The sequence below is a fragment of the Crassostrea angulata genome, chromosome 4 (assembly GCF_025612915.1).
Source record: "Crassostrea angulata isolate pt1a10 chromosome 4, ASM2561291v2, whole genome shotgun sequence".
NCBI classification, from domain to species: domain Eukaryota; kingdom Metazoa; phylum Mollusca; class Bivalvia; order Ostreida; family Ostreidae; genus Magallana; species Magallana angulata.
The window spans coordinates 16,085,039-16,098,896 of record NC_069114.1 but is presented as its reverse complement, the minus strand read 5'-3'; the positions used below and the strand labels follow the sequence as shown (position 1 = coordinate 16,098,896).

At 33.9% G+C, this 13,858-nt stretch overlaps 1 protein-coding gene and 1 long non-coding RNA gene across 2 annotated transcripts in view; one reads left to right on the top strand and one right to left on the bottom strand.

The window, feature by feature from the left end:
- Positions 1-2,408, bottom strand: part of LOC128179254 (uncharacterized) — a 37,145-nt gene extending 34,737 nt beyond the window's left edge. Inside the window, exons 1-3 of the mRNA XM_052846622.1 lie at positions 2,248-2,408; positions 1,869-1,884; positions 1,558-1,658 (exon numbers count right to left, since the gene is read on the bottom strand). Of these exons, the coding sequence (XP_052702582.1) occupies positions 1,558-1,647 (90 nt within the window). The 5' untranslated portion in view covers positions 1,648-1,658; positions 1,869-1,884; positions 2,248-2,408. The remainder of the gene's footprint in view (positions 1-1,557; positions 1,659-1,868; positions 1,885-2,247) is intronic.
- Positions 2,409-6,317: 3,909 nt separating this feature from the next.
- LOC128179371 (uncharacterized) lies at positions 6,318-8,702 on the top strand. The gene is made up of 4 exons (XR_008243073.1): positions 6,318-6,451; positions 7,032-7,168; positions 8,014-8,112; positions 8,337-8,702. It is a non-coding gene; the product is annotated as an uncharacterized LOC128179371 (long non-coding RNA).
- The last annotated feature ends 5,156 nt before the right edge of the window (positions 8,703-13,858 follow it).

The following is a 13,858-nucleotide window of genomic DNA, read 5'->3' as shown; positions in this document are numbered from 1 at the left end:
TTAAATGCTAAATGCTGACATCTAAATGCATATAAAAATTTTTATCAAAGTTATATTTGAAAAGATAATTTCACTTACAATTTAATAAATTTTAATAAACACATTGAAAATAATCCTGAAAATGCAATCAAAATACAATACAAAAAGCAATTTAAACTTAACATAATATCTCTTTAAACTGCCTCTTAAATTTTAAGATATCTTGCGAAATGTTGTACAAATTTCACTTAAGGTCAGACGACACGTTCCTCAATTTTAGATAACTTTTTCCATGTATTTGTTAATAGTTTACTACTACTTTGACAAGCTTTCTTGCAAAAAATTAGGGTACCTTACCAGGCATTTCTGCAAAATACTAGAGTATGCAATATCCTTTATTATCTTCCTGAAAATACACTTGAATTGCTGATATAAAAATAAATATATTTATTGCACAACGAAATTCACTATAATAGAACAATATCTCCGCCGGGGCGGTGCTTTGAACTCACGGCTCTAGAACCTATACGCTTAAATTATGGCAGTTACCGGCCACGGTTCTAACCACTCGACCATCTAGACATAGAACCAAATCCAAGTAAATTTTGATCATTTTTTAAGTAATTATAAAATTAATATTTTTTATTGGAACTCTTTATTACGAGGAGATACAAAAAGATTTTTGAGGAACGTGTCGTCTGACCTTAAGGGTAAAACACGCATTAAGACCAATGATTGAAAATTGTCAATTGGTTTTACTTTGCCTACGAATATATTGCATCGAGTAACAGATCTAGATATTGTCAAAGACACTAACATGAAAAATAATTTCATCTCTTTATATTATTTGTTACAATGCTTTAAAAAAGTTAATATGCAGGTTTGTAGAAAAATCGACTGTTTCCTTAAAACTTCATTCTGAATCAATTTACATGGTAAAGTTCAACATTCGCGGATCTAGTAGAGAAATGGTCTAGACCCCTCTCAAACAATTCACATGGACCCGTGTTCTAATTACTTTATTTTTCAACAACCTAGGTTATATTTTTTAATCGATTTACCACGATGAACCTCTATCGTGTTGAAGCTTAGTAAAATACTGTGTTTTGGTAATGTTGTATGACCTATTGTAAGGTCGAGTACATAAAGAAGAATAAAATTTAAAATGTTTTTTTTTTTTTTGCACATCTGGGTAAATACAGGTTACTTGTCACCCCGAGCAGGCAATTTATTTGCCCTGCTTAATTAGGATTTGTAATTTCGGTTAATAAGTCCCAAAAGTCATTAATTATCGTTTTAAATTTTATAAATATTATCGTTTAAATTGGCATGGTATGATTCCAGATGAAAATTTTAGGATTCTATTTCTTCATTGTTAAGATTTAAAATGGTTCACAAACTGAATGTTTTTAGTGGTCAGCTAACATTTAAGTGTCTGTTATTGAGTTGATAATGACATATATACATAAAGATAAGACTCTTGTCGTGTCTTTCGTTCAAAGAGTTTAAATGTACAAGTAAATATTACTGCCTGTAAATTATGCTGAAATAAGGGTTTTTTCTTAACATGGCACTTACCAAAGTTTCTGTAACAAATACAAATATGTTGATGACTAGAAGTATTCGGAACAACTGAGGTCCCATATTCAGTCTATTGGATTTTGGCATCTTATCTCACTCTGTAATACATGTATATTATTGCATTATACAATTTTTAAAAATGAATAAGAATATTCCACATGAAAATCAGAGACTCTCCTTTGTAAAAGCGGTGTTTTGAAGGATTAAAAAACATGCATTAGTTCAAGTGCATAAGAGTAACAGTAATTGAAGCAATATAAATAGATAAATAAATTAATAAATAGGACCAAAAAAGTATATATGCGTACCATAATTGCTCAACATCTAAAATGAAAATTTTATTATTCTTTAGATTATTTTATTATATAACATCCTGATGATTCAACCATTAATTATCGTTTGATTATCAAAAATGTTTATTGTTTATGCTTTTTAAATATAAAACCCTAAATTATCAATAAAAAATCCGAGTCCAACGTGCATGCGTTTTCGTGTGAACATTTCGAAAGCACTAGAAAATATCTTCACAGTTCATATATGTTGGCGTTATTCTTTCTCACAAAAATGTTTTTTTTTAAATGGCGTCATGTCGCTTTGTAAACAGTGCTACAAGTTTTAAACTGATTAATATAAAATACACAGTATTACTGATCTATATTCAAGAAGAAGATCAAATGTTTTACCTACCTAAATTGCGTCCTTTACCTTGTAGAGATAGACAATCTTTAGTGCGCATTTAAGCTAGCGATAACTGGAAAACCCTCATTTTTCATACTGAAAGCGCTGGTTGAAAAAATCTTAGCTGATACATTTTAAGAAGCTTAAAATATTTTTAAAGTTAATTTACGCTTCCAAAGTTTATCATAGTTTGATCAGCCTAACAATTTCTATTAATCCTGGAGACGATTTTCCTTTTTCCTGCGCTGAGTTGTGTTTGGGTGAGGTGAAAGTTGATGACATGCAGCCCCTTTTAGAGAAAGTTGTCGGATGTCTGGTTGTAAAAGGATTTCTCCTTTCGGTGATGTGGTTCTGTGTGGGCAATGGTGTGAAATATGGACCGATGCCTCTATAATATTGTTGCTTTCGGTCATAGAGTTGTTGAGTGGTAAGGGAAACTCCTTGGCGATAGGGACCTCGGAGTTGGGGGTGGTAGGCTCAAGACACTCCAGACACTGGAAAAAAGCTGTTCCCTCGAGTTTTCATCCACAGTGAGATGCGTAAAAAGGGAACACGAGTTTTCCCTATGCCCAAGTCTCCCTAAAGTTTAAACACTGCATTCTGTTTCTAGCTTTACAAGCATGCAGGAATGTTCTTTACTTCGACAAGAAAGTGTTACCTTTTCATTTAACCATTTCTTGGTAACGTTCGGTACTTATCAAGAGGTCTACAGGCTTTGACGGTCACATGAGTACTATAGCCCTTAGACTAACATGTCAAATAAACATTTTGAGTCATAATCCTAATCCAATATTCCTCTGACTGGTACACCTGCTATTTATAATTTGATTTTTTAAAAACTTTTATTCATAAAGAAGAGTAAATGGAAATATCTTGGATTATCTACACCCTAGCCGAAAATTGTAAACTTTCGGGAAAAAAAGAGACACACGGGCCTTTAATGGTCATTCTTTCAGAATATTTACAGTTTTATTTAAAATTCACACAAACACGCAAGCATACAGTGCACAGGAAATTATAGTAAATCTCCTAACAAGGAACAAATTTTTAATCTAATAAGGCCAAGTGACAATTTACCTTGAAGATATCTAGTTATATTTACATTTTTCAGTGTTTTGCCTGTGAATTCACTACGTATTGATTTTGTACTACACAGTCCACTTAATGCAAATGACGTATAATTGGGACGCAAGCCGGGTTGGCTTTACATTATAATATTTAATCGCACAATTGTAGAGAATTAAGTAACTAGAGGTACTGTGAGTAAGCTCACAATTGATACCTCCGCTAAGAAAAAATCATAACTCAAGTAGTTTGCTATTATAGAAAATGATGAATGCTATCTTTTTAACCGTCCATTTTTTATCAATAACAAATGCTCTATTTTTTTAATTTGCTTATGCTAATATGAGTACACAAATCAATTTCTATTCTTTAAATTCCATTTTATTTCAGCTTAACTGTTAATGCATGAAGACCTTTGGATCTTTATGATGGAATGAGAGTAACAAACCCCCGGATGTTTACATCAGAGAAAAGTTTTAGAACGTTGTAATAAGGAATGAATGGGTAGGCGTAACGCGATTGGCTGAATTCAGGTATATGACAATTCTCATTTTGTAGTAAAAATATTTTTTCAAAAGTTTTCAAAATAAATGATGGAATGGGGATATATTTTAAAGAATATAGCAACACTAGGAAAAATTGTAGAGTTGGGGGTTGATTTTTTATGTAGAGTGACATTTACTGCCGATCGCTGTAAGTTGTAAACAACTGCAAATTTGACCTATAAATGCCACGGGACCCTATAATTTTTTTGTCATTTCCTGAAAGGTCTTGAATTGAAGTTTCAAATGATACCAAAGATTTGACTGAAACTATTATAGTAAAGTACTGAGAGGTCATAACATTTGTATGGAGTTCTATGGGAAAATAATTGGTAGGCTTTTTCCTATAGAGACCCTATTTTTTTACCTGTTTTCTTACTTTAAAGTCAAACAAAGGTCAATATTTCATGATTATTTGGACAGACTTGACATTTCAATACACTTGCAGTAAAATTAGTTCATTAAATTTAAATTTTAAGATGGGAGTGGCTGTAATTTAAAATTGAGGGGGACTGGAGTATTGGATATGTGTAAAGAGTAAAATTAGAGGGACCAGGAAAGAAGAAAAAGCAAGAAATATTGATTTGAATTCTAAATTAGATAATATTATTGTTGATTACATGTGTAGCAATTCATTTTTGCAGTTCTTTGCTTGTTTTTTAAATTTTGAATTCATATTTAACTCATAATTGATGGGCTCAATTAAGGTCTGCCGATCATCTGTCAATAGAATTTGGACAAAAACTATGTTGTAAACAAGGTTTTTTTTTATTAATTTTTCTTATTTTTTGTAAGCATCATATTTGCAATGCATTAAAAAATGTCTACTCTTTTCAAATTGATGACCTGATGCTATTTAATGTCAATTTAATGTCATCTTAATGTTTATTTTTCAGCAGATCTTCATTGTTCGGGTATTCTGCATCTTGACCAGCAGAGTGATTTGGATCAAACACTGCCTCCCAGCCATCCACGTAGAGGAGTTCTGCAGTCTTTTCCCTCGCCTAAATGGTCTTGACCTGAGTAAGGTTGATGTATAAGACGGTCTCACCCACACGCCCTGAAACTACAACAGTGGTCAACAGTGCCTTCACCTGGTAAGTTACCATGTTTCATTTTTTTATCTCTAGATTTGTGATTGTGAGTGTTTAGCCAGGAGTACATGTTAGGCATACATATGGTCAGGAATGAGTGTCTCTCACCCCTCCCCCTTTTTCCTCCACCCACTCCTCTTTAGAGAGGGGTGGGAAGGGGAGTGTTACACATGTTTATTGCACATGAAAGAGAAATTGGGGTTATGACACATTGGACTCATGTCAGCTTAGTATGGGGTATATGTTATTGGAATGATTATGTTTTATGAGTTTAGTAGGGGCATTTTGTAAAGTTTTCATGGTTAAAACTGCTCGAAACTGTCAACAGTGTCCATTGCAAGATAGCAATTTTTAGAGTTACTTCCCTTAGACTAACTGACTGAGTGATTCAGAATTTCAACATGATGTAATTCTATTTATTTGGAATGACTGTATGTAATTTTTGATGAGTTACTTGAATTATGTTATGACTGCATAAATCACATATGGCATTACATGTTATTACATGTTGTCACAATTATGTTCCAACCATACTCCCATACTTTTGGTTGAGTTCTGGTATCTAAATTTTGTTTGAAATGTATTTCCATACTTTTGAGTTATTTATATATTTTTGCTTGCATGAGTGGTCACTGGGTGTAGTAATACTACTGGAGAAAAACCTGTTTAACAGGTATTATTTATTTATAAATCAACTTGCTTAGTGGTTTGAAGAGTGAGGTTAGATGTATTCTGGGCGACAAGCTGTGTGGACGTGTCTGTACTCTTGCTGTCAGAGATATCTTGGGCGTTTCCCATGCTGTGTGATCTTGGGAACGGTATCCCTGTGTGGGCTAATTTGTGTGAGAGAGATACAACCCAGTGACAACGGAGTGGGCACGTGCACGTGGTGGACCATGCTATATCCGTGAAGGGACTTATGGTGGGACAATTAATATCCAAACCAAAAACTTATGCTTTCCCAGTCCTACGGAACTTACCTTATGTGAGATGTCTTAACGAAAGCCATCTAGTCCATCCGATAGAACTGATGTCAACAACCTCCTAATTATTGTATATTTGTAAATAAATTGTTTTTGTTTTGTAAATTTTGTTTTGTTTGACTTACAAGGACCATCCTTTTACCAGATTGGTGAAATGTTTTAATAAGAACCTATACAATTTGAATGCAATTGTGACAAATGTATTTACATGTAATAGTGTTTATTTATGTACCCCATCCTTCACAGATCATTAAATTCTGTATTTATGTGTGTAATCAGAATGTATATATTTTATTTGTAAGAAATATATGAAAAAATTTGATGTATTAACATTGTTTTGTGCAATGAATAACTTATAACTCTGATTTTTCCTCATTCGTGCACTTAGTATGATCTCCATTGTTCAGCCGCCTCAGCTTTGGAAGATGATGGTGGCAGGGCGGCGGGGTCATTTTGCCCCATATTGATGCTGTCGGACAGTCGGTAGCCATCTGATTCATCACGATGGACATTCTTCTATATAATGAAGGTAAACTTTTCAGCATACTATCTTCTGTCTCTGTACTTGGAGGCGCATTTTGTGATTTGACACTAGAATAGTTACCCCTCTTGAATTTTGACATTGGCAAGAACTTGGCCTTTTCTAGATTTAATTTTCAATAATTTTACAATTAAACAGTTCAGTTTATTACCCCAGGTACCTAGCTCTAATATAATATCGAAATTATGTCCTTTTTCATTTGCTAGAATAGTGTTATAAAGAAAGATAAGGGGGCACCTGCTAGTTCTGTAAGCTGCATTACACTGGGGGGTGGTGATATTGTTCGCACATGCTCAATCAACAGGGAAGGCCTGATTAGAATTATTTGGCTTATTAGAATCAATAATGGATGATTGTTCATGATATGAACATTTTTTTACCAATTTGTCAGTATAAAGCATGTATATTTTGATTAATTTACTAGGATTTCATCAATTTTAGGAGGTTTTCTTAAAACCTGGGTAGAATCTACCCTTATATTGAAATTAATAAAATTTTGACATTTTATCATATAGATAATACCAATACTCAAAAACAAGTAGTGAACAAACAATTTTATTGATTCCAGGCACTAATTATATACAAATATATTCAGAGGTCTGAATGTCATTCACTCCCTGTAACGCCAGCATCTGCAGCATGATGTCATCAATTGAGCTGGTGACAGCATCCATGACATTGAACTCATGGGACTCAAGATTCTAAGTATAATAACAAACATGACTGGAATAAAACGATTATCTATTATCAAGCAGCAATTAAATGTTTTGAATTTTTGGTATATCAACCCCGATTTTTTTACCGGAAAATTTTTTCACACAAATTTTTTTCTCGAAAAAAGATGAAATACATCGGGTTGGGCCATTTTCAGAGGGAAAGGAGGGGATAAGAATGACACAGTTAATTTCGCCTTACACAAACAAGCTTTGTGTCAAATTTTACTTTTTAAACATTTCCATTCCTACAAGACATGACACATATAAGAATTAAACAAAACATTTTCTAAACAATAACTTTGAACCTGCCCAAATGGCCTTGAGTCAAGGTCATGACATATTTTAAGGTCAAAGGCAATCTTCGAGCGAATTAAGAATTTCTAATGTCTCTCCATAAGAAAGATATGGACCAGACACGAATTTTGCACTTTTTCTGCCAGTGACCTTGACCTTGCCCTAATGACCTTGTTTCAAGGTCATGACACACCCCAGGTCATAAGCAAACTTTGTGTGAAGTAAGAACTTCCAATGTCTCTCCATACGAAATATATATATCAGTACAATGTATGTGCACAGCATTCAAGTATTAAAATTAGTATGATTGTATATATTTATGTTTTTTACTCGCTATGCACATATTCGTCTTTTTGATTTATCTTTATACAATGTTAATTCAGTATTTTCAACCAACATTTATTTTGATACATTTATATTTAACAATTTATTTGTATATAAATATATGTTTAGATAAAAGCTGATTAGGACATAAATGCAAGTGTAAGGATACGAGTGTATATTTGAATATTAATATACATGACTTTTATAATCATCCAGTGCAGTTAGTTTTTCCTCCTCTGAGACAGCGCCTATCACATTACATCTTAGAGATTCACATTTTGGACAAACATCAGTTCGGGGAGAGGCAATTTTGATGTGAGGAACACATTGGAGCCATAAGCTTTTAAACGTTGAAAGTTCTACAGACCTTTGATAGTAAAACATTTTAAATTCATATGTTGTTCTGGTGTTTTTGGAACATAAACGCCACTCACGCAAAACTATTTTTTTTTAAATGTAATACCTTTTATTGCCTATTATTCTAATTATTTCAGAAAAATAATGATTAACATTCGTCTTTTTTTGTTTTTATATTGAAGTCTTTCCGTTTCCTGGGCATGAGGACGTATACCCATGGATGCTGTTTCATCTCGTCCCTGGATCTCGCAAAGAAGTGAATGGATAAGAGCTGGACAAAAGGTTTGGAAACAACCTTGAAAGTTCCATTGACGAACCATGACCTTGCTGAATTTAGGTGCTCCAGTTTTAGGTCTGATGCAAATATTTCTATTGACAAAGTACTGGGTTCCATGAAGTCCTATTCAATCTTAAAAAGTGTGATTTTTTTAACATTAGAAAAAATAATATGAAATGCACAATATTTTTTCTTCAATTTCTTGTAAAGATAAAATCGCTTTGAAGTTCATTTCATGTCTTTGGGCTCCTCTTGCTGATATTCCTCCCTCGGTTTTGTGTCCTGTCTGCATTCACGAATTTACGCGGGCAAATTCATGATCTGCCATCTCCACCATCACTTTTTTCACGATCTTTCATTGATGCTGGCACAAAAAGTCTTCTGTTGCTGTCGGGATGATTCGCTGAGTCATCTGCACGGTAGAGAGTATCCTGGGTTTGGCGTCATGTGTGTGTTCCTTGCTGTTTGTGGTGGAGGTGTTCATGAATGGTGACTAAGCACGAAGTCTTGTTGTTCATAATACAAGTTACTACGCCGCCAGAGGATGGATCCGCTTTTGTTCTCTTTCTTGACCACGTAGGTATCTCCATCGCTGGAGACGATTTTCCTTTTCCCGTGCTGAGTTGTGTTTCGGTGACGTGAAAGTTGATGACATGCAGCCCCTTTAATAGAAAGTTGTCGGATGATTGGTTGTAAAAGGATTTCTCCTTTCGGTGATGTGGTTCTGTGTGGGCAATTGTGTGAAATATGGACCGATGCCTCTATAATATTGTTGCTTTCGGTCATAGAGTTGTTGAGTGGTAAGGGAAACTCCTTGGTGATAGTGACCTCGGAGTTGGGGATGGTAGGCTCAAGACACTCCAGACACTGGAAAATAGCTGTTCCCTCGAGTTTTCATCCACGGTGAGATGCGTGAAAAGGGAACACGAGTTTTCCCTATGCCCAAGTCTCCCAAAAGTAGAAACACTGCATCCTGTTTCCAGGTTTACAAGCATGCAGGAGTGTTCTTTACTTCGACAAGAAGGTGTTACCTTTTCATTTAACCATTTCTTGGTAACGTTCGGTATTTATCAAGAGGCCTACAGGCTTTGACGGTCACATGAGTACTATAGCCCTTAGACTAACATGTCAGATAAACATTTTGAGTCATAACCCTAATCCAATACTCCTCTGACTGGTACACCTGCCATTTATAATTTGATTTTTTAACAACTTTTATTCATAAAGAAGAGTAAAGGGAAGCAAGATTCGGAAAAAGCTTGGATTATCTACACCCTAGTCGAAAATTGTAAACTTTTGGGAAAGAAAGAGACACACAGGCCTTTAATGGTCATTCTTTCAGAATATTTACAGTTTTAGTTAAAATTCACACAAACACTCAAGCATACAATGCACAGGAAATTATAGCAGATTTCTTAAAAAAAGAACAAATTTTTAATCTAATAAAGCCAACTGGCAATTTACCTTGAAGATATCTAGTTATATTTACATTTTTCAGTGTCTTTGCCTGTGAATACACTACGTATTGATTTTGTACTACACAGTCCACTAAATTCAAATGACGTATAATTGGGGCGCAATTAAGCCGGGTTTAATTGCTAATTTGCATTAGAATATTTAATCGCACAATTGCTGAGAATTAAGTAACTAGAGGTACTGTGAGCAAGCTCACAATTGATACCCCCGCTAAGAAAAAATTATAACTCAAGTAGTTTGCTTTTATAGAAAATGATGACTGCTATCTTTTTACTGTCCATTTTCTATCAATAACAACTGCTCTATTTAGGGTCTTCCGTTTCCAACGGAAGACCCTCTTGTTATTCTACGGTTTCTTTTTCTTTATTAGGGTCTTCCGTTTCCAACGGAAGACCCTCTTGTTATTCTATTGTTTCTTTTTCTTTATTCTTATTATTAGGGTCTTCCGTTTCCAACGGAAGACCCTATTGTTTTTCTTCGGATTCTTTTTCATTATTATTATTCTTCCTCTGACTTTTTTTGAGGCTTATATCTCAAAAACTATTCAACCGATTACCACGAAATTTTCAGAACTTGTTTGGTATCTTAAATACTCGAGGTTATTAAAATTTGAACGTATGACGTCACTTACGGTTTCAGAAACTGACGATTTTGTAAATTTTTAAGGGTCATTTTGTCCACGCATCTCCTCCGAAACTAATCAAGATAGAAGCCTGAAATTTTCAGGGATTGTAGATAAATGTATGTAGATGTACCCCATTGCTTCACTAATGAAAATTGTGCAAGGCTTCGAAGCTCGCCTGAACCTGAAAATAAGAATAACATTTTTCCACGAAATTTTTGAACATTTTCTGATATATCTTTTGATGTATACATATTTTGTTAAATAATGTAAAGCAAGATATGTTTATTTTTGCAAGACCTTTAATTTGATATCAAGGAAAAGGGGCTGGCCCCTCCAATTAGGGGCCAGGGGGGCTCTAAAGTCTTCTTACAATAACTTTTTACTGAACAATAATTTGTTTTTAATCGTAGAAGCAAAAATGTTCATTGTACAACCGTTTATCTATACAGTACCATAGCTAAGTCATATATTACGTAATAAGGGGTTTCAAGAGGCCAGAAGTTCAAAACTTTGATCATTTATATCGGAAAACGGAGAAACATTTTGAAAAACAATGTATAACAAAAGTTGCTCAAAATAATGTTTAGTACAATATGCCACCTTAAATTTTTTTGTTGATGGCCCCATTAAGGAGTTTAAGGGTCGGCCCCTTAAACACATTTGTACAGATATCTCGAGAACGGTTACCACTTTGTGAACACTTGGTGAACAAAATATGTTTATATTTGCAAGACCTTTAATTTGATATCAAGAAAAAGGGGCTGGTCCCTCAAATTAGGGGCCAAGAGGGCTCTAAAATCGTCTTACAATAACTCTTTACTGAACAAAAATTTGTTATTAATTATAGAAGCAAAAATGTTCACTGTACAGCTGTTTATCTTTACAGTACCATAGCAAAGTCATATATTACGTAATTAGGGGTTTCAAGGGGCCAGAAGTTCAAACCTTTGATTATAAATATCTGAAAAAGGAGAAATATTTTTAAAAGCAATGTAGAACACAAAATGTTAAGAATAATGTTCTTAACAATATGGCAATTAAAATTTTTTTGTTGGTGGCCCCGATAAGGAGTTAAAGGGTCGGCCCCTAAAACACAGCTGTTCAGATATTTCGAAAACGTTTAACAATTCGTGAATACATGTAAACAAAATATGTTTACATTTGCGAGACCTTTTATTTGATATAAAGAAAAAAGGGCTGGCCCCTCTAATTAGGGGCAAAAAGGGCTAGTAAGTCTTTTTATGATAACCTTTTTCTAAGCGATAGTTTGATATTTTTCATTTAGCAAAAACAAAGAACTTTGTAAGCTTAATCTAACACTGAAATTCGTTTTCAAATCGGACCATGCACTACAGAGAAATTCGGGTTTAAAATTTGATTTTTCCGGAAATTTTGATTCCGCGTTCTTGGTTTAAAAAATAGCGTGAAGTTAAATGAAAAATTAATTCGTACCAAAAATAATCGTGTCATGTCGTACATGAACACATTCGGGTTTATTTTGTTAAGACATTCTTGAAATCGAAAAAGTTTTTGTTCAGTCGTACATAAAATCATTCAGATTTTGTTAAGTCGTACCAAGAATTATTCTATTTTATACTAAATTGTTTTAGTTACTCTTGTTCTTGGCTTAAGAACTCTGCTTCTTACAGGTACTTCTAGCTTTTCTCTTGACATTAACGGAAGACCCACTCGTTGCTTTGCAACGAGCTTTGCTCTAGTTCTTTTTTTTCTTTTTCTGACTTTTTTGGAGCGTTATTTCTCAAAAACTACCCAACCGATTTGCACGAAATTTTTAGGAGTGATAGAACATCATCGTCGCTACATATTATTAAATTTTTGCATGATGATGTCACTTCCGGTTTCAGATATAGATGATTTTGTAAATTTTTAAGGGTCATTTTGTCCACGCATCTCCTCCGAAACTAAACAAGATAGAAGCTTGAAATTTTCAGGGGTTGTAGATGAATGTCTGTAGATGTACCCCCATGCTTCCAATTATGAAAATTGCTCAAGGCCTCGAAGCTCGCCTGAACCTGAAAATTAGCACAACATTTTTCCACGAAATTTTTGCACATTTTCTGTAATACCTTTCGATGTGCACACAATTTGTTAAAACATGTAATGCAAAAGTTGTTTCAATTTTCACGATCCTGCCTTTGATATCAAGAAAAAGGGACTGACCCCTCAAATTAGGGGCCAAGGGGGCTCTAAAGTCTTCTTACAATAACTCTTTACTGAACAATAATTTGTTATTAATTATATAAGCAAAAATGTTCATTGTACAGCTGTTTATCTATACAGTATCATACTTAAGTCATATGTTACGTAATTAGGGGTTTCAAGGGGCCAGAAGTTCAAAACTTTGATCATTAATATCTGAAAAAGGAGAAATATTTTTAAAAGCATTGTAGAACAAAAGTTGCTTAAAATGGTGTTCTTGTCAATATGCTACCTTAACTGCTTTTGTTTATGACCCAATTTAGGAGTTAAAGGGTCGGCCCCTAAAACACATTCGTACAGATATCTCAAGAACGGTTAACATTTCATGAACACTTGTTGAACAAAATATGTTTAAATTTGCAAGACCTTAAATTTGATATCAAGAAAAAGGGGCTGGCCTCTCAAATTAGGGGCCAAAAGGGCTCTAATGTCTTTTAACAATAACTCTTTACTGAACAATATTTTGTTATTAATTATAGAAGCAAAAATGTTCATTGTACAGCTGTTCATCTATACAGTACCATACCGAAGTCATATATTACGTAATTAGGGGTTTCAAGGGGCCAGAACTCAAAACTATGATCATTAATATCTGAAAAAGGAGAAATATTTTAAAAACCAATGTAGAACAAAAGTTGTTCAAAATAATGTTCTGAACAATATTAAACCAAAAGTTTTGTTGTTAGTGGCCCCTGTAAGGGGTTTAAGGGTCGGCCCCTAAAACACATTTGTACAGATATCTCGAGAACGGTTTACAATTCATGAACACTTGTAGAACAAAATATGTTTATATTAGCGAGACCTTTTATTTGATATCAAGAAAAAGGGGCTGGCCCCACAAATTAGGGTGTACAAGGGCTACTAAGTCTTTTTATGATAACTCTTTTCTGATAAATAATTTGATATTTATTATAATGCAACAAAGCAGCTTTTATTAAGCTTAATCATAAACTGAAATCCGTTTTAAAATCAGACGATGTATTACAGAGATATCGGAGTCTAAAAATTGATTTTTCCGGAATTTTTTTTTCCGCGTCCTTGGTTTAAAAAATAGCGTAATGTTTATAGTAAAATTAACTCGTACCAAAAATAATTGTTAAGTCGTA